Source organism: Pagrus pagrus (assembly GCF_965226575.1).
Source record: "Pagrus pagrus genome assembly, chromosome: 7".
NCBI lineage: Eukaryota > Metazoa > Chordata > Actinopteri > Spariformes > Sparidae > Pagrus > Pagrus pagrus.
In genome coordinates, this window is record NC_140191.1 from 25890077 (window position 1) to 25908678 (window position 18602).

General features: G+C 41.6%; 1 protein-coding gene across 1 annotated transcript in view; it reads left to right on the top strand.

Annotated features, from left to right (window-relative positions):
* bckdhb (branched chain keto acid dehydrogenase E1 subunit beta) overlaps positions 1-18602 on the top strand; it is a 55532-nt gene that overhangs the window by 24023 nt on the left and 12907 nt on the right. The window contains exon 9 of the mRNA XM_084357970.1: positions 18049-18135. Coding sequence (XP_084214096.1) covers positions 18049-18135 — 87 coding nt within the window. The remainder of the gene's footprint in view (positions 1-18048; positions 18136-18602) is intronic.

An 18602-nucleotide genomic window follows, 5' to 3' on the forward strand; every position in this document is an offset into this window, starting at 1 on the left:
TTTCTCCCTATTATCTCTGCCTTCCTCACTCTCTCAGTATTATTGGACGCATCCCACAGATTTTTGTTCATTTCAACCACAGGGAGTTAGTCAGTCAGGGCATGTCCTCTTAACAAGTCTCTGCTAGCCTGTCAGTTTGCAAGTCCCCATCTGCTCCCATAAAAGTCATCCATCCATCCAAAATCTGTCTTCTGAGTATGAAAGGCTCACACACCTCAAGGTGGATCAAAAAACTTTGTTTTATTCCTCCGATTCTCTCTTAAATACACGAGTGTCCTGTCCAGCATAATTCATATCTCAGCTGTCCGCCTCATATCCTTCGTGTGTGGCCTTGTTTACTCAGCATGCACCTGTCTGGCAGGGTGTAGGCTGGTGGGTAGACCCTGTGAACTTTGTGCAGCATGGAGACCTTTCATGAAAACTTTCCATGCAAAGAAGACAGGTTTGAATAATGTGAATTCATGCATTAAAATTGATGTATAATTGGATCTGTTTTCAATTACATACAATTGGTGACAGCACAGAGTGTTCCCAAAGCAGTGAGCGGTGCATAAACACAGACCGACTCTACCCTGTACCACAGCACCACAGCACCACAGTGAACATGTGGGATGCAACCAAACGGGAAACTTAAGTTCAATGGGGACAGAAGCATCTTATTATTCATACTCGTAACAGTCTCATAACAGTTTAACTTTCTGCATACAGCCCGATTCCTGATGACCAGAAAGGAATTCGAGAGGCATTTCCAAGCCTAATATTTTGAAACAATAACCGCTCTGTCTGTGAGGTGCAGCTTTTGTTTAAACCTGTCAGAATTGCAACACGTCAAAGCAGTTTTCTAATCTCATCAGACAAGTTGTGAAAAGTCGTGCCAAAGTGCTTGTCATTACATTTTGATATAACTATCAAATATTTGGCGACTCTGTGTTTTCAGGACTTGAGGTGGCCTGCCGGTCCCTGGTTGGCCTGCTAATGGCTTACTCCAGCTCATTGTCTTCTCTTAAATGTGTGTAAACTTCCTCCCTTGATAGATGTCTCTTGGCCCAAAGTCTCTGTGACTGCAGTGCTGCCTGGAGCTCAGCCCTCGTAGTGATGCAACCAATTTGGCTGAACCTGTTCAACCCTCCAAAACACAGGCAGGAGGAGTCACTTAAGGACCTGCAGCGCACAAGTGCACCAATATCTCAAGCCTGACAACATATAAATACATGTGTGTCCGGGTCACATACAAAGGCAGAATTTAATGGTTGATGGCGGAGGTAGAGATGTGAGGGGGGGCTGAGGAGGAGGAATGTGCAGCAGCATCTGTTCTGATTCTTGGAAGTGATGCAGGTTGCAATGCCTGCGTGTTCTGAGTGCTCTGGCGTCTGTTGACTCACTGTACAGATAAGACCTCCTTATCAAGGCTCTGCTCACCCCCTCACTCTCACTTAATGGTTTCAAGCTGTAATGTGTGTCCCGAGCCAAAGACGGCAGGTAAATACAACGTTTGGAAGCAGGCGGGAGTCAGGCAGGACACAGTGCGCTCAGATGTGTTTGTCATGTGCTGAGGTGGAAAAAGACACAAAAGCAAATGGACTCAGGGAGCCACCAGTGTTTTTCTGCTCAATTTCAAGTTCCACTGTTGTTCTAATCTTGACGGCTGTGGCTGTTATTGTTTTTAATACCACCTACCATAATTATATGGGCTGAATAATCAATTGAAGTTGCCATGACATTAGCAGAGCAGTGCACCACGGACTGATGGAAAGTCTTCCAAATTGCGACCACACATTAATATGGAACATAACTATTAAAAAGATGATACTTACAAAAACCATTTAATCGTCTGTATTTATGCAAAACTGACCCTGGCTTCCTCAGATGGAAACAATCTTTTGATAATGAATAAAAACAGACTCTGAAGGTTTAAACCATAACTTGAATATTTATGACTGATAAAGTAGTCTGGCTGTTGCTTTCTGTGGGGAAAACCAAACAAGACCACTCTCCTCTCAGCCTCCCCTGAAAATGTTTTGGAAAATTTGATCTAATGTCAAAATGTTGGAGTGTCAGAATTATTGTGGTTAACTGAGCTTTCAATTTGCTGATCAGCTTTCCTCCCCCAATAATCCCCAATTTTGACCCAGGATTGTTCTGCCACATCTGGTAGTAACGTTTTTAATAACTCCATAATAAAAATAGAGAGTTTAGCTCCGTTCACAGGAGACCCTGAGCTCAGTTACAGAGTAAATGATGATGATGTCAGCTTATTAATGATTCCACAACTAGAAGGATTTATTTTTGTCAGGTAGTCAGTGGGGGAAAAAAATGGTATTTTTATATTTTGATTGTACAGAAGCCAGAGAAAAGTGACAAATTTATATTTTACAAGGTCTGGACAAGTTCCCTGTCAACCACTTAAGACGTCTGCTTTGACATCTACTGCTCAGTGCAGCCTCATTATCCTTGTGTTTCAGCTACAATAATATTGAATTATGAAAATGTAAAGAGCCCGTCCAATAAAGCCAGGTTTCTGAACGGCCACATGGAAATCCGTTGAAACAAGTCTGCTGGCAAATCCTGGTTCAGTTGCTTGATCCAGTTTTGCCTGGTGCTTGTGAACATGGCACAGCAGGTTTCATTTAAGTTGTCACCACAATAGTGATGCTGTAGCCCAACCTTGAAACTTATTCACTGATTGGGCAATGTCTGAACTCACTCACTTCTCGTCCTTGATCCAGCAGCAGCTTCCTCTGAGCTCTGCATTTCCATGAATGCCAATGGAAGAACATAAAGTAGAAATTATGGCGCATCCCTTTTGCTCCATTTCCCGACTAGAAAGAGCCTTGAGCTTGTCAGGATGATAATGTTGTAGAACAGCAAATCACAGCAACTAACAGGTGGCTTCCAGATGATGATCCAGGACCCGCCTGTGTCTAGGACTGGTGCGATTATCAAGAATGGCTTGTTTCCACTGTTTTTTAAAATAGTGTTATTCAAATAAGAGCAAGGCTACAGGAAAAAATTAGCTGCAAAACCATCTGGACAGCAGTAATGGCACATGCTGTGGAGGCTGTGTAAATGAACCGAGAACAGCAAAAAGTAATAATGTGATTTAAACATACAAATGACAGAATAAATTGTTTTAACTTGAACCTATAATTAATTAAAGAACTTTCAAACATTTTAATGTAAGATAAGGTTTCACTCAGTTTAGTATCATTTTAATGTTACATCTGAATCCATAATATAAAAAAGATAATAAATTGGCTTTTTAAACTTTTTTGGAAATGAAACAGAAATTATGATGAGTAATTATTTTAGGAAATGTAAAAAGCTTAGAGTCTGTGAATCCAAGAAGCATTTAAGACTGATTGAACTCCGACGGTGGCGTGAGACGCATTCCAGCCAGATGTTCAAAAGGTGTTGATGCATTGGTCTCTCAAAGACGCATATGCAATTTTCATAGTGAATTAGCATAATTATGTCAGTCAGCAGTCTGTGGAAATGTCCACGCAGACTATGGATGTATTAAAGAAAAACAGACTTTCTCCTTTGGCCTTGTGATGATGGCATCTAAAGTTGCACTGGAACATTGTTTTCTGTCAAGGAACAAGGAAAAGCTTTTCCAACCGCTTCTACATATACGATCAGATACAAGGCGCACTGAGCTGAAGTAGCGTTTATCTGTTCCATGATCAGTTCAGCCCCTGAATGATGTGCGTGGGTGAGAGAGCAGCGTGAGTTCAGGCCTGTGGAGGCGATTAAACTTATGTCAAGCCCCTAGTTCATAAATATGATTCATTCATGTGTTTGTGTTCGGTCACACATATTTGTGAGCTAATGGTGGCTAAAATGTTATTGTTGCAACTGAACTGCCAGTGTGCAGCAGACTGGAGGAAATGTAAGTCTAAATGAAAGTGTCTGAAATCTCATTTGGATTTTGTTCAGATACAAGACACATGAAATGACGAGCATAAATGTAGGTTTGAAAACCACTGCTTTAGAGATATACATGTCATATAACATAGTAGCTAATATAGTAGGATATGGACATTGTATAATTTGTTATTCCAATTTAGTGGTTTTATTGATTCAGTACTACATATATTTAAAGGGGCACTATGTCGCTTTGGAGAAGAAATTCAAACCCAGAATTTTAATATTTACAATATTTATGAGGTAATAATACACATTAATATATTTATTTTTTCCATAAGTGAATAAACAAGCTGTTCTCAGAGCAAACTTAGGTACCCAGAAACCTGTTTGAAGCAAGAAAGGTGGCAGGGTCCGCCAAATATAAACACACACACACGTATATATATATATATATATATATACACACATATATATATATATACACACATATATATATACACACATATAAAATAAATAAATAAAGTAAAACCAGTATGAAATTGTGTTGTCCTCTTAAGTTCAGTTTGTTTATTCAGTCATGAAAATGAAGGAGTGTGTTTATTTAGTATGTTTGGGCATACAAAACAGTCAATGAAGATCTATCTCTTCAGATTAAAAATGATTCCACAAAACTACATAGTGCACCTTTTTAAGATAGCAATATGTGTATTCACTTTATGTAGAAACATGTAATTTAAAGCCATTAAGAGACCGAGAGACAGGAAGAGAAAAAAGAACAAGTAGTGTCATAAAGTGAAGCACTTACCGGTGTGTAGGATCTCATGACACCCACCGGTGATTGGCCATACTGTCTGAGCATCTAACAACTGTTCTCAAGGTTAGCTATTAACATGTCAAATGAGAATCCCACACACAGAACATTATTAGTCTGCAGGAAGTTGGAAATGTGCTGGAAAGTGGTTTTTTTTTTTAAAGGACGGGAACCCCTGATGTGTGCCAGTGGATTGTTCCCAGGAAAAACATACCAGACACTGTGTTTGGAACAGCAGATGTAAAACTTTTGATGAACTCGCTGTACATTCAATCAGCTTTGTTATATCAAGTCTTTTGAGATAATTACAACAAAATGTCTTGGAATATTATCGTGATCCTACAGATTATTAAGATCCAGTTAGTGGATTTTGCCCTTGCTTTGAGACCAGGCCAGATTTGACACCCAGCGCGGTGGTGAGCAGACTCTGACTTTATCTGAATCTGAGGTCTGGAGCCAGGCCACGGGATGGGGCGGACGCCTGCTAGCGATTAGCATGCAGACAGGCCGGGCTCATGCCTGTGTTTCCCTTTCAGTTGAGGGGTCTCAGCCAGTATTTGCTCACTGGCCCACCACAACACTCCGAATATCTTTGGCCCACTGTTACAGACACACACACACACACACACACACACACACACACACACTGGAAACAATCAAAGTAGAAGTAAATGGCACAGGAAGAAAGTGGCCAGAGGTTTGGGCCCCACTCTCCACATTATTATTGTAGCCCACGTCTGTAATTACAATGTTAACACTGCGCTCTGTGGACTGAACCAGTGGGGCTTTGTGGGGTAAAAGAAAACATGTGGGGCAAGAGAGAGCGAGTTAGGAGCGGGGTTGGGGGGTGGGGGGTTCATGTGTGTCATAATTCTGTCGTGTGTGGTGCTGCAGCAGTGTTCTGGTGGTTATATCAGTGGAAAATTACTCATGGTTGTTTTTCGACGTTGGGTCCAGCTCCTCTGTCTCTCTGGTGGCGTCGCTGGTGAAAAGTATGGCGTAATGCAACACTGCAAAAGGAATTAATCCTTGACCAGCACTTCAGTTTACAGTATTTGGGTTATTTATCTGGATAAGAAGTGTAAATTAACGAAGGCCATTTGCGGTTTACCAAAAATGTTGAAGGTATTGTAATCTCCCCTCTGTGTCTCCTTCAGTCCCCCTCCACCCCCCACTTGACTGTCTGCTACTGACTTCTTTTCCATTCTTCCTCCTGGCCATAGCTACTGCTTACATTCCGCAGCTAGGCACTGGAGATTTCTCAAATTCTTCCCAGTGTCACTCACCGGAGAAATGTGGCCAAATCCACACTTGGACACACTGAAAAATCATATAGGCTCATGGCTCGGATGGATTCTGAGAGATAAGACACATTGTGAGTGTGAGCCATGGTTGTTCTGTTGGATTTTAGACAGACTGAGCTGTTCATCTGTGATAATCACTTGCTAAACAGATGAGATTAATTACTAGAGACAAATGGGCGAGAAAATCAAAATGAAATGTGAAATCATACCTTTCTGCTCCATCCATCCCATGCAGTGATTGTCAGTAAACACCAGTTCTGCACCATATGATAATGACAAAGATGGTGATGGCAGTGAGTGTTATGAAACGAGCCCTCTAAAAGCAAAAGGCACTTTAGATTGGATCGCTCATTGCTGTTTTTGGGCCAGGTCGTCAGTTTTCCACTGGAGAGGACGGTTTTGTTAAGGAGCCTTGGCCTGAGGTGTGGGCAGATTGAGATCATTGAGGTCAGCCTGAAGGCCGATAGCAGGACTGAGTGGAAAAGGCAGAGTGTCTGAAGTCACAAGGGCACAGTGACATCCAAGAGGTCCTCTGAGATGCAACACACACCACCAGATAGTCCGTTGCCCAGGGATTCTCCAGATCCTTTAAAAGTCACTTATAAATCATCGAGTTATTGACATAAATTGAAACCTTACCAAAAACTAATAAAAGGGTTTCATCAATCTCAAATAGAGGTTTTTATGTTTTTCTTTTTTCAAAACGGCTCCTAATATTTAATCGAAAACACATTTACTGATGTGTTTTTTTTTCTTGCAATGTTTTCGAATTCCCTTTCAAACATGATTAGGATTTGTTAACAATTATTCAAACTCAATTGTTTCTTGTATTTTTTAGACTTTCCATGTATTGTTCCTCAGCTTGGATTAACTGTGTTCATTTTTTAACTTTTTTGACTGCACGTCAGAGTTCACAGTTTGGCCAACACTCTGAGGTCTTTCATACTAAAGTTGCTGAGGTTTTTAAAGTTCAAGTACATTAAAAGTACATACATTTTTCCAAAAAAGCAAAATATAATTTTTGGACTCTTTAGTGTAACTGGGTTTTTATGACATGTTGTGATTTATGTTTTAGAGCTGGTGTTGCTAGGAGATGTGCTGTCAGCCTTAGTGGTGGTGGGAGATAGCCAGCTAGGCTCACTATATGCATGCTTTTGGCTATGAGCCCTCAAATGCAGTTACGACAAACGCATGTAATGGAGGCGAAATATTTTACAGTATAACAATACAATTTTTATTGTCCAAAATTACATCGGTGCACTGAAACAGTAAACTTCACTGGAGATTTAATGATTATAAATTACCCCAAGCATCTTTTTCTGCATTATGTTGTCATATCTGCTCAGCTCGGAAAACACACACCAATACCGATATACCTGTGATAGACCAATATCGGTGTATACATACATTCGCCAACCTCTCTATTGGTCAGGCTCTACACTGTATGTCATACTGTGATATGAATCAGGGCACAAAGTATAAGGTATGGTCAGAGAGTAACATAGTGAGTGCTCAAACAACAGATGGGATTTACAGCTGACAGTGTTAGCCCCCACAGCTGGTTAACTACCTGTTTGGTGGTTGGAATTGAAGTGATTTTTGAAAACTATTTTTATTGCCTGCCCACACAGGCATTGCACCAATCAAATGACACGACTGGCATTGTCAGCTAGTATCAACTTTAATGTTGGGGGCACCACCACAGGAAAATAAAAACAACTTCATCTTCGGCTTCTTTTTAGTTATTATGATTTTGGCCTAATTAGTACACACTTTATATATCAGTGATGTCAGTGAAAGGATTTCCTTACCTAAGCTTCTATGAATTGAGTTTAGTTTAAACCAGTTGTTGAATGGCAATGATTAAGGCTCAGTTTTCTTGCCTTTAAACTTAGGACCTTAAACTTTTCACCAAATTCAAGATAAACAATAAAAAAATCTACAATTCTTTTTCTTTTTTTCTTTTTTTTACATACTTTATATGAACAATGACACTAAAAACATCAAGATTACTATAAATACGATGGTGAGAAATTGGTCACATTGACTTACGGAAAAAAGGCTAAGACACTGCTTGTAAAACTGACAATAGATCTGGGACATGGCGGATATTTCTCATATTGTGCAGCATTGATGGGAGCCAGATGCCGTCATATCCATGCTCCTGTAGGAATGTCACGGGTACTGGGACCTATTAAACAAGTTTCCTGTTGTGGAGGTTTATGAAGTGCTGCAGCAGGGGGTTTGTCTTAGTCTTCTTTTTCATAACTTCCTCATATTGTATTATCTATCTTGTGGTGACTTTAAGGTGGTTTAATTAAATGGTGGTAGCGTCTTGTGATGATACTGCAACAGTTAGACACCACTGTTTGTATAGCATTTACTTTGATCATTGTCATTGTCTCTGTTTGTATAAACCTAAGCCAGTGGAATGAACACTTTTTATTTATTATCCCACACTGTGTTATGATTACCCTATGTGGTCAGGACACATTTGCTTTTCATTTATGAGGCACAATGTAATTGTGGCAAATGTCTTTATTTGGGAGTCATCCAAATGCGAACACTGCAAAATGAAAGCAGTTTATGAAGTGAAAATTATACAGTATGGAATAGCATTCAAACTATATTCATCACAGTAGAATTTTTTTCATGAACTTTAGTCCTCTGACAACACTGTTATCAACTTTATAAATTTCCTTTAGGGAAAGAAAATTGGCTTCACTAGTAGGTTTTTATATTTTACAAGGAAACGCACACATTTAAAGTTACAAGTTGCAGAACACAGCCACAGAACAGTTTGATAGTTAATAAAAAAATTACAACCTGGATTCGACAGGTCTGAGAATAAATTAGACTAGTTCTTCAACCCATAACTTTTAATTGTTGAATGATTGGCTGATTATTTCCTCAATTAATTGTTTAGTCTATAAAATAAAATATAAAAACTTAAGAAAACAGAAACGATCTCAATGAAACTTACTCCAAAACTCAATGCGACATTATTGCGACAGATTATTTACAGTACAAACAGTACATAACCCAAAAATAGTCAATTAAACTATTATCACAATTATCACAGTTATCACATTGAAGATACTGTAGTCAGAGAACCTAGACTATTAACTGATTATTAAAATACTCAACCTTTGTCCCACTGCAGCTTTAAATTAAATTAGTGCTCATAAATGGTTATAAACATCAAAAAGGTCATGCCTGCTACCCTGAAGGAAGAAGTGAACTGAGACGTCACTACTGGAGGGCCCTCGGTGAGCATTTTGGCCGAACACAGCATTCGTGTGTGGGTCAAGCAACATTGTTGGTGTTTGATTTGGGTCACTTAGTGCATGAAAGTGATTAGGCTAGATTTTTTTAGTCTATGTCAGTATAATAATGCTAACCTTAACCATAAGCCATAATGAAGTTATCCTTAATTTTATTACAACCCAGTTGAGACTGCAGCATCTGCATCTGCGTCTCCTCTCTGAGCTCTGCTCTTCCGCAGCTGCTGGTTTGACTCCTTGCTATTGTTCCTTTCTCACACTCTCTTGCCATGACTTTTTTTATGTAACTTTGGCTTTTACACTGTGAAGGATGTGACTTTAAATGCAGATACCTGAGAAAGGTTTTTTTAAGTGCACAAAACAACTTTATAACCGTGCAGTGGCCAGCTGTGACCTACTTTGTATATTTTCCTTGGTTTCCATCCTTGGTCTTGGTCAGTCTTATTTACTTTACATTCCTAATACTTCCACTTTATACAGGTTATCCTGCTGAGTAAAAATCCTCCTTCCAAGAAATTCTGAAGATGTTACATCCCCAGAAACCAATCTTTTGTTATGTTATACACCATTTTACAGGACCAATAAAAGACGTTGATTGATATTTATGAGCTTACTGTCTGCTCATATATGCAGTAATCTGCGGGATGCTCACAAAGAGCTGTCATCAAGTTGGTGTGTGTACAGTAGTAGTAGTGTGTCTGTTTGTACACACTGGTGCACAGTCGGCGGTACAGCGTGGTTGCAAGGCAGAAAGGTAGAGAGTGTGTGTGTGTGTGTGTGTGTGTGTGTGTGTGTGTGTGTGTGTGTGTGTGTGTGTGTGTGTGTGTGTGTGTGTGTGTGTGTGTGTGTGTGTGTGTGTGTGTGTGTGTGTGTGTGTGTGTGTGTGTCAGAGAGTAATTGAGATGAATTGGTTTTAATGGGTCTTTATGGGATGTTTGGAGTTATTTCTGTCTGAGGTCTCCTCTGGCGTCCTGGCTCCTCTGGAGGATGGCTTGGCCCTCCGCCCAGCGCCGAGGCTGTTCTACACTTTCTCCCCTGCTCTTTCATTCTCATGCTCTCTCACCCTCCCTCTCTCTGACTGGTTCTCACTTTCCCTCTCTGTCGTGAGAGAGAGCGGGCAAGCGAGCGAGTGTATGGCACCGAAAGAGTGAGTGAGTGTTTGTGTTTCCTCCCACCCTGCCTCCCTCTCAGCGCTGTGACTTAACAGGGCCTCAAGTTCGCCGAGCGCTCACCCCTCTCCGCTAATCGCAGAGTTCCACTTTAAAGGCCCCAGCAAGTAGTCAAGCCTTGTCCCGACTCTCATTTGTCACGGAGATCACATGGTGGCGCATGAGTTAGGACCCTGCGGTGGCCGCACAATTACAGGGTCGGCAGAAGGGAGCGAAGCCAGCGGATCCAGCGGCAAGGACGACTCCTCGGTGGCGGCACAGAACTAAACTTTCTCTTCCTGTCGCAATTTGATGGACGGCCCGAGGGAAGAAGAGGAATACTATGTGGGAAGACTGGGAGTCACTTACAGTCCAGCATGTGTTTGTGTGTGTGTACAAGCACAGCAGATTTTGTTTTTGTCATCACCCCTATTTTTAAATCATTCTCGAACCAGTTTAGTGGCGTAAAAATACAGATCCAACAAATAAGTGTTGGCAACTTGTTCTGGAAAGACTTGCATGTGTTTTGAACCTTCGAAAGCACATTATGTGATTCTGCACCAGTGAAACCGCAGCCCAGTTTAGCTTCAAGTATGGACTGTTTTTATTCACTTCTCATCCCCATGGTCTGTACACTGTCCTTTTCGAATGAGTTAGTGCTCTGTCATAACTGTACACTGTATAAATATATACTTTGCAAAGATGCCACTGTTTTTCTAAATCTCTTCAAACCCCTAAATGAATGTAACCTTTTCAATGAGGTGACACCTCAAATTCCACAATGACATCGGCAGCCGGAGGCAACTTGTGAAAGGAACTCACTGTCAAAAAATGTAAATCAATCAATCCTGAATCAACGGCGTATTAAAAGCTGTGTGTGTCTGCACGTGTGGGGTGTGTACTGGCACACACTATATCCACGTGCATATGTAGCTGTGTGGCTTGCGTGCACATGCCTTTGTGGGGCCCCCATCTGCTTATTTGTCTGAGTGTATATGCCATGGGAGAGTGACAGCGCTGACCCTAGCCTCTGAGGCCATGCCAGGTCATTGGCCGCCAGCCTCTGAGTGGTAAGGCCGCATAGTGGGGAGCGCTGGGACTGAGTGCGCAGGCTTCATGAAAGCAGAGAAGGGTAAATGGATGGTTTGAGGAAGGGATGGATGGAGGGGGTGAGGATGACGAAGATGAGATGAACTGCAGCACAGAGGATCGATGAAGTCAAGAAGGAAGAGACGGATTGTAGCGAGGAGCCGGAGGACGAGCTCCATGCTGCTCATTAGGTTTGGGTGTGTATGGGAATGGCAGTAAACATGACATTTCCCCTGCAGCCAGCGGAACGACTTCGGCATCTAATGACAGCCCTGGAGCACAATGAGTAGTAAAGCTGCAGCCACCAGAGCTGTCGCCCAGCCCAACTACCACCAGCCGCCACCAACCAGGAGACCTCGTTTTGACTCGGAGCCCGGCCACAGCAGGGTGGCGGATGTACCAAGGCAGCAGCTTACAGAAGTGAGATGCTGGCTTGATAAATACAGAACAGTAATTGACCTCAAATATTCCATTAACTTGGTGAAGGGTACAATCTAATGTCGGTGTGAATGGTAGCCAGCTGCTTAAGTCTGGCCCCAAATACTGTATTTTCCTACCAGATTGAATCTTTGACCTGAGTAGCCATTCAGGTTTATTTATTCAGGAAGTTTATCTACTCAGACTTATGTTGGCAAACATAAACTGGTGTCCCTGAGGTGATGCCAAAGTGTCCTAGCTGGAACTTAAATCAAGCGGGGCTCCGGGCGTGTATGCTTGTTTTGTCATGTAATTATTGTCTGGGAAAATTTAAGTAGTAAATGATAAGTTGACTAATTTATAGCCTGACTTCCTTGGAGATTATTGGCTTCTCTCAGAAGCTAGACAGTGTAAGGAAACATTCAAAATTGATGCTTGACTTAGTCCAAGAATATTCTACAGTAAAGTGGAGGAATCAGAGAAGAAATCAAAATAGAATTACACAAACCATAAGATATATTGCAACACAAATCTCTTCTTATTTGCTGGAATTGCACAACTCCACTTTCTCATTTGCACTTATTTCATCAGTTTCCCAATTCGGTATTTTCAGGGAAATCCATTTGTCATCACTCATTACCCCACAGCTATTATTTAAAAGTAAAAACTCCTTTTGACGTTGGCTAGTTTTTGAAAGAGCTCTGCCTTACTAGCCGGACAGGATCTATTATGGCTTTTCCATTGGCACTTTTGGCCTTGCTGATTTGAGTTTCCATAACCAATTTAACTGCGCCAAGTTGTACGCTCAAGATGAAACCTCTACAGAGTAGGACTGAAGCGCGCCTGATCCGCCTCTAAGCAAGTTGCATTGACGTCTTGTGACCGTAACCAATCCGTGACTATCCCCTTTATCCCCCTCAGACAGGCCTGGGTTATGACAATGTCGTTGGTAGAGCCCAGAGAGGAAGATGTTTTTTTTAAAGTCTCTGTGTGTTCAGCTCACAGTACTTTTGTGGCTTCTGAACTAAATCTTTGGGTTTTTAAATTCAGTTTACACTTTAACTGTGAGGAATTTATAGGAAATTAAATGTACTTATTGCTGAATTCATGGAGCTTTGTTAGCAGCGATGCTTTAATAATACTGCAGGGAGGAAGAGTATTTATAGCTGCTCATCTGACCTCTAGGCACAGCCATAGATCAACCTACTGCTTTTAAACGTATTTGACTCAAGAAAAGTGCATCTTTAGTTAAAGAAACACCTTAAAACCGGTAGCCCTGTTTTATTGGAGAAGCAGATCCCTGCAGCCCTGGGCTGACGCGCCAAGTACAACTGAGTCCAGCCAAGCCAGCACATGTGTATGGAAAAGACCCATTTTTTAAACTGAACCCATATTAAGGACGTGTTTCAGCCTGACGCTTCCAGGACAGTTCAAGGTTCTATCCTCACCTTCCATTTTTTGGAGTCTCTTTGTAGATTGTCTACACTTGTCCACTGTCAGTTATATCTACTTATATATTGCTGCATAGTTTGCCATTCCCTGTAATCAACCTCTTCTCAATGCTCATATTTTGGTAAGAGAATGCTATTTGATTCAGAGGAGATGAGCCACTCAGTAATGAGCTCATCAGGTACGAGTCCGTTATGTAAAAACCCTAACACTGACCTACCTGCCAGCATGTCCTCTTGAGGTTGTCTCAAAAGATTCATAACATATATAACTGTCCTGTCCTCACTCAGGGCATATCATTTCTTTCCCTTGAATCCATCTAACTGATCATCTTGCAGTTACGAATGCACTTCCTGTGGCTCCACCGCTGTCTCAAATGTAATGGCTTGCCCCCGTTCTGAGTTACAATTTTCCCAACATGAAAGGTGGCTGTCATGGGCAAATAAGATGGCTGGATGACTTTTGAGAAAAGGGTCAAACCGCACAATGAGAGTGGATAGTTCTCTCTCCTGAAAACCCATCCAACAACCGGAAGCATCTGGGTTAAAGGCTATGGCCACAATTACTATGTAGAAGTTAGAGTGCTGTCAAAGCGTCCTGTCAGAGATGTAAAAAGGACTCTGTGTTGGTGGTTGTTTTCTTGTCTCTTGAAACGGTGTAATTGAACCTCCGGCAGTGAGGTGAGTCGAATGAGTTTGACAGTTGAGGTGTGAGGCCAGCCATGAGTAGGAGCAATATGACAACAGAAGCCATTTTCTGAGAGACATTAAAAGAGGAAACCGACCACTGAAGGCATTCTGAATAGAAAAGTCAGAAACTGATATCCCGCCCCATCCCCTAAAAAGCCAATTTGCTGCGTTATAGCAGACAAACCGGGAACGATATCAGCCAAACGCGTTGTTCCATTGACGGGAGCGCACGGTTGAGATTCAGGGCAGTTTTAACTGAATCGGTGTGGCTGCAGATGGACTAATAGTGGAAGAGAAGGATATCACGCTAATACACAGGATTACCAAGCAAGGTGAGGTTATGCAAAGATTGGACATTAAACTTGCTTATGTCCAAGTGCTCTGGTGGGATGAGCTGCACTCAAAGTCACCAAGCTTTTTTAGCAGATTTTTTAACCAACTTTATTTTAAATCTGATATACTGAGGATTCTATGCATGTAGCTTTTACATCAAGTGCAGTTCTGGCTCTCTCCCCATCACTTAGGTATTGACCTGGTCTTTTTAGCCCAAAATGACTGCCCTGGGGCAGTGCCAAGGTGGCTGCCAAGTAATTTTCCCTTTTGTATAGACTGTGAATTAGACTGTGAGTTATTATCAGGACTGTATATCTCCTGAATTTGTATATTTCTATATCCACGTCAAAAGTGTTGTTTCTTCCTGTTTTAAAGGCTGCATTACAGTAAAGTGATGAAATATTCAGAATGTTCCACTTGTTCTAGTACTTGCCAAGTGCCAACAGTTATTTCTACTATATTGTCGCAGTATTGATATTAAGGTATTTGGTCAAAAGTATTATGATATTTGATTCTGTTGCCCAGTCCTAGCATTTATGAAATGCCTTTGAGAAGATTTCAAAATATTGAGATATACAATTGTGCTTCGCAATAAAGTCTAAAACTAAAGCAACGTTATTCCAATGCCAAAAGCTTAAATACATTGAAGCAGATACAAATATAAAACGGCTTGTGTTTTTCTTTCACACAAATTGATTTTTGAGACGGTACAATAAGAAAATGTCATTCTTTGTAAGGTACTGTACCAGTGTGTAGTGTTGTGTTTTTTCTGCCTGTGACTGAAATGCAGTGACTTCATCTCATTTGAACTCCATTACCTACTGTACTCGGGCACTTTTGCCACTTTGCTGTCCCAGACATTACCGCATTTTGCCTTTTTTTTTTTTTAAACATATTGTCATATTATACCCTGGCATGCAGCACTACTTCTAGAATAGCCTACTAAACCACTTCATGCAAGCTAGTGGACTCTATGCCAGGGACTGTCACTTGTGTTTATGCTGCAGAGTTTTATCACAAGTCTATTAACTGGGTCATGAGTTTTCCCCAGGCCCCAGAGCCTGAAATTCTATCCCATGATATTGTAAAAACAGTGGCAGCCTCCTTTTGTGTCAAAAGCATCTGAAGAATGCACTCCTGATGCAGTCAGAGTACTATGATGGGTCTCCCCTCAGAGAGGTGACCAGCAGGGATATCAGGGTGATGCTGGTGTCACAGTGTACATTGGAAGTTATGTTAAGAATGTGTGCATGTGTGTGTGTCTGTGTAAAATGAGGAATGGGTTCAGAATCAGGGTGGGGTAGAAGATTGGGCAGCACCGCACCTGTATGAGTCATGGCGCTAAGTGAAGCTCACAGCAACATGTCATATCAAGACATCGCCCTCCTCTCAACCCCTCGCTTGATTCCTCCTCACTGTGCAGATTGCCAACTGTTGTTATTGTCTTCCAGTGTTGTTATTAACTTCCACATTCCTGAAGATGGTGTCATGTAATCAGTGATTTTTGCACACTGAACTCATTCAACTCAACTGGATGAAGATGGCCTCTGACTGAGCATTACGTTCAGCTTTTCTACACTAAAATCTTTAAAGAATCTTTGCATTACAGCTTCTAAATATCTCAAAAGTGCCCCACCAGGAAGATTATTGGCATTATTGGCATCTCATCAAATATTGGTGTCCTACTGTAACAAAGTGCCGACTCATTTAGCCCCCAGTACTAGTTTATGATAGTGGTACAGTTGGCCACAGTTATTTAATGCTTCACAGCCAAACCCAGGACCTCAGCAATGTAAACATTAGCCCGTTGAGCATCTGCACGAAGCCCGAGAATGCCCCTGTGTTTGATACTACACGGTCCTGTCTGAGGGAAAGGATGTCAGGCCTAATTTACATTGCCATATGGACATATGATTCTTATTTGCAGTGGGTTATTTTGTTACGGTGGCTGGTGGCTCGGTTTGTGGCTTTGAGGAGGAGGTGTCTCATATTTAGCCCCTTTTGTTTAAAGAAAGGGTGCATTTTGTATAGTGGTTTTGTATCAGTTGAAATCCAGTGCACGAGGATTCTCCTCCGCACATATATTGGTCTCTAAAATAATATAACAGTATTTCAGAGTGTTTCTGTGATAAGGATATTTTAACAATATGACAAAATTGTAAAAAATATATTTGGATTAGAATGCACAACAGCATTGGGGACTCTTCAAGGGATTTTTGGTTCTCCCGGTTTAATTGGGTGTTTCTGCTTCAGGTGATAAAATAAGTTTGTATTAATGCCCCATTTTGTTGTTACAGTCATCTTGAACTTCTTATATTACCATGGTTTGTTGTGCATCTGATCTTTTGTAACCAAACAGCATCCACACTATTAAAGTTGCTCCTTTTTGGAACAAACTCCTCCACCGTGGAGCTGGTAGCTATGTTACTTGCTTTCAGCCACACTTGTTGTTGTTGTGCATTACGGTATGAGGTCAGTACGTCAACAAGTCAGAATATATCCATTATATCTGTAGGATCTTTTATTTTTCTCTAGTCTTATCATTAGAAATTAAAAAAATACTAGTGGATATAGGCAGCTGAAATTATTTTCCTCTGTACGGTGGCTTGGCTCAGCCACTTGGCACATCCCTTTGGAGCAGACCCCGGGGCAGACCCAGAACTCACAGGAGAGATTACATATCGCATCTTGCCTGGGATTGCCTTGGGATTCCCCAGGACGAACTACATCGTTGTTTGGGAGAGTGACGTCTGGAATACCCTGCTTAGCCTGCTGCCACTGCAACCCGACCCTGTATAAGTGGAGTAAAATAGATGGATAGATATTAGAAATTATACATAGATTACCGTGAATAATTTTACATTCTCAAAATAATGCAGGCGAAAACATGCACATCCCTTTTGGTAATGATTCTGAGTTGAGTTTCAGAGGTGTTGTGCCCCATTTATTGGTGGAAATGAGCAGAAATACAACAACTGGGTAGAGGAGCAGAAAGGTTTGCTGAAGTTGCAGAGAACAGACATAGCTTTGGTCTGGACCAGTGGCAAGTGGATGAGATTATAGTATAGTATTGGTTTCATGCTGTGGTAGATAACGGGTGGAGTAGAGGCATCCTTCTGCAGTAATGTCAGGTTATAGAAAACCCAAATGCAAATGCCTGGGAGTCCGAGACCTCTAATGTCCATGATTGTCCCATTGGCCCCATGTACCAGCCTAAATCAGCCCTCCAGCTCATACTGTTGTGTCATATCCATTTTATACACGCACACACACACACACAAAGTGACGCAGCCAGACACACATGCAGTCTGAGGGTAGTAAGCAGATATAGCATACCACAGCAGGCAGTATGTGAACCACTTTTTAGTTGGTAACACCCGTCTCCCGGCCCACGTACGGCACCACCATGGCACCTCCAGTAGTTTAGGTTTCACCCCTGCAGTGTTTCTTCACACGGGTTGAGTGCATGTTTCTAAAGTCTTTGGTGCCCCTCCCATTATCCCACCAGTAATTATGAGTTCATCTTCAGACCTCTTTAAAATGTGTATTACATTAAGCCTTGGCTGCACATACAAGAATACACTGAGATGATCAAGTACAATGATCAAGTGAATGCTGAACCTTCTGTGATCATCTGTATGTCTTTTTGTCTTTCAGTCAGTGGTGAAAACCGGACGTTTGCTCATCAGTCATGAGGCTCCAATAACCGGAGGCTTTGCTGGTGAAATCAGCTCCACAGTACAGGTGAGTTTGTGCTTTCTGTGTATGAGAACATACTGTATTTGATGAGCTTTTATTAGTATCTGTAGCTCCCTGGGGTAGGTTGTGTTCTTCAAAGGTATTGGTCTTAATAGGTGGCAATGGTTTTGTCAATAAAACCCCAACTGTGTAATAAAGCTAAAATGGCCTTTTATTAAATGGCCCACAGCAGTGGTTTTAAAACTGGGAGGTACAGAGGGACAGATGTGATGCGGTATGTGAGGTGAAAGGGACAGGTGTATGCTGGTTGGTAGAGCATGCACCTCATAAACAGAAGCTGCGTCCACGCCTCAGCAGCCCACCATTCAAATCCAACCTGTGGCCTTTTCTGCATGTCATTCCAACCTTTCCCGTCATAATCTCTGGCTGTCACTGTCATAATGTAACAGATGACCTGAACGAATAAACTTAATTGCAAGTGAAGTGGACAGTGTGCTGGAGCCTTTTTCCTG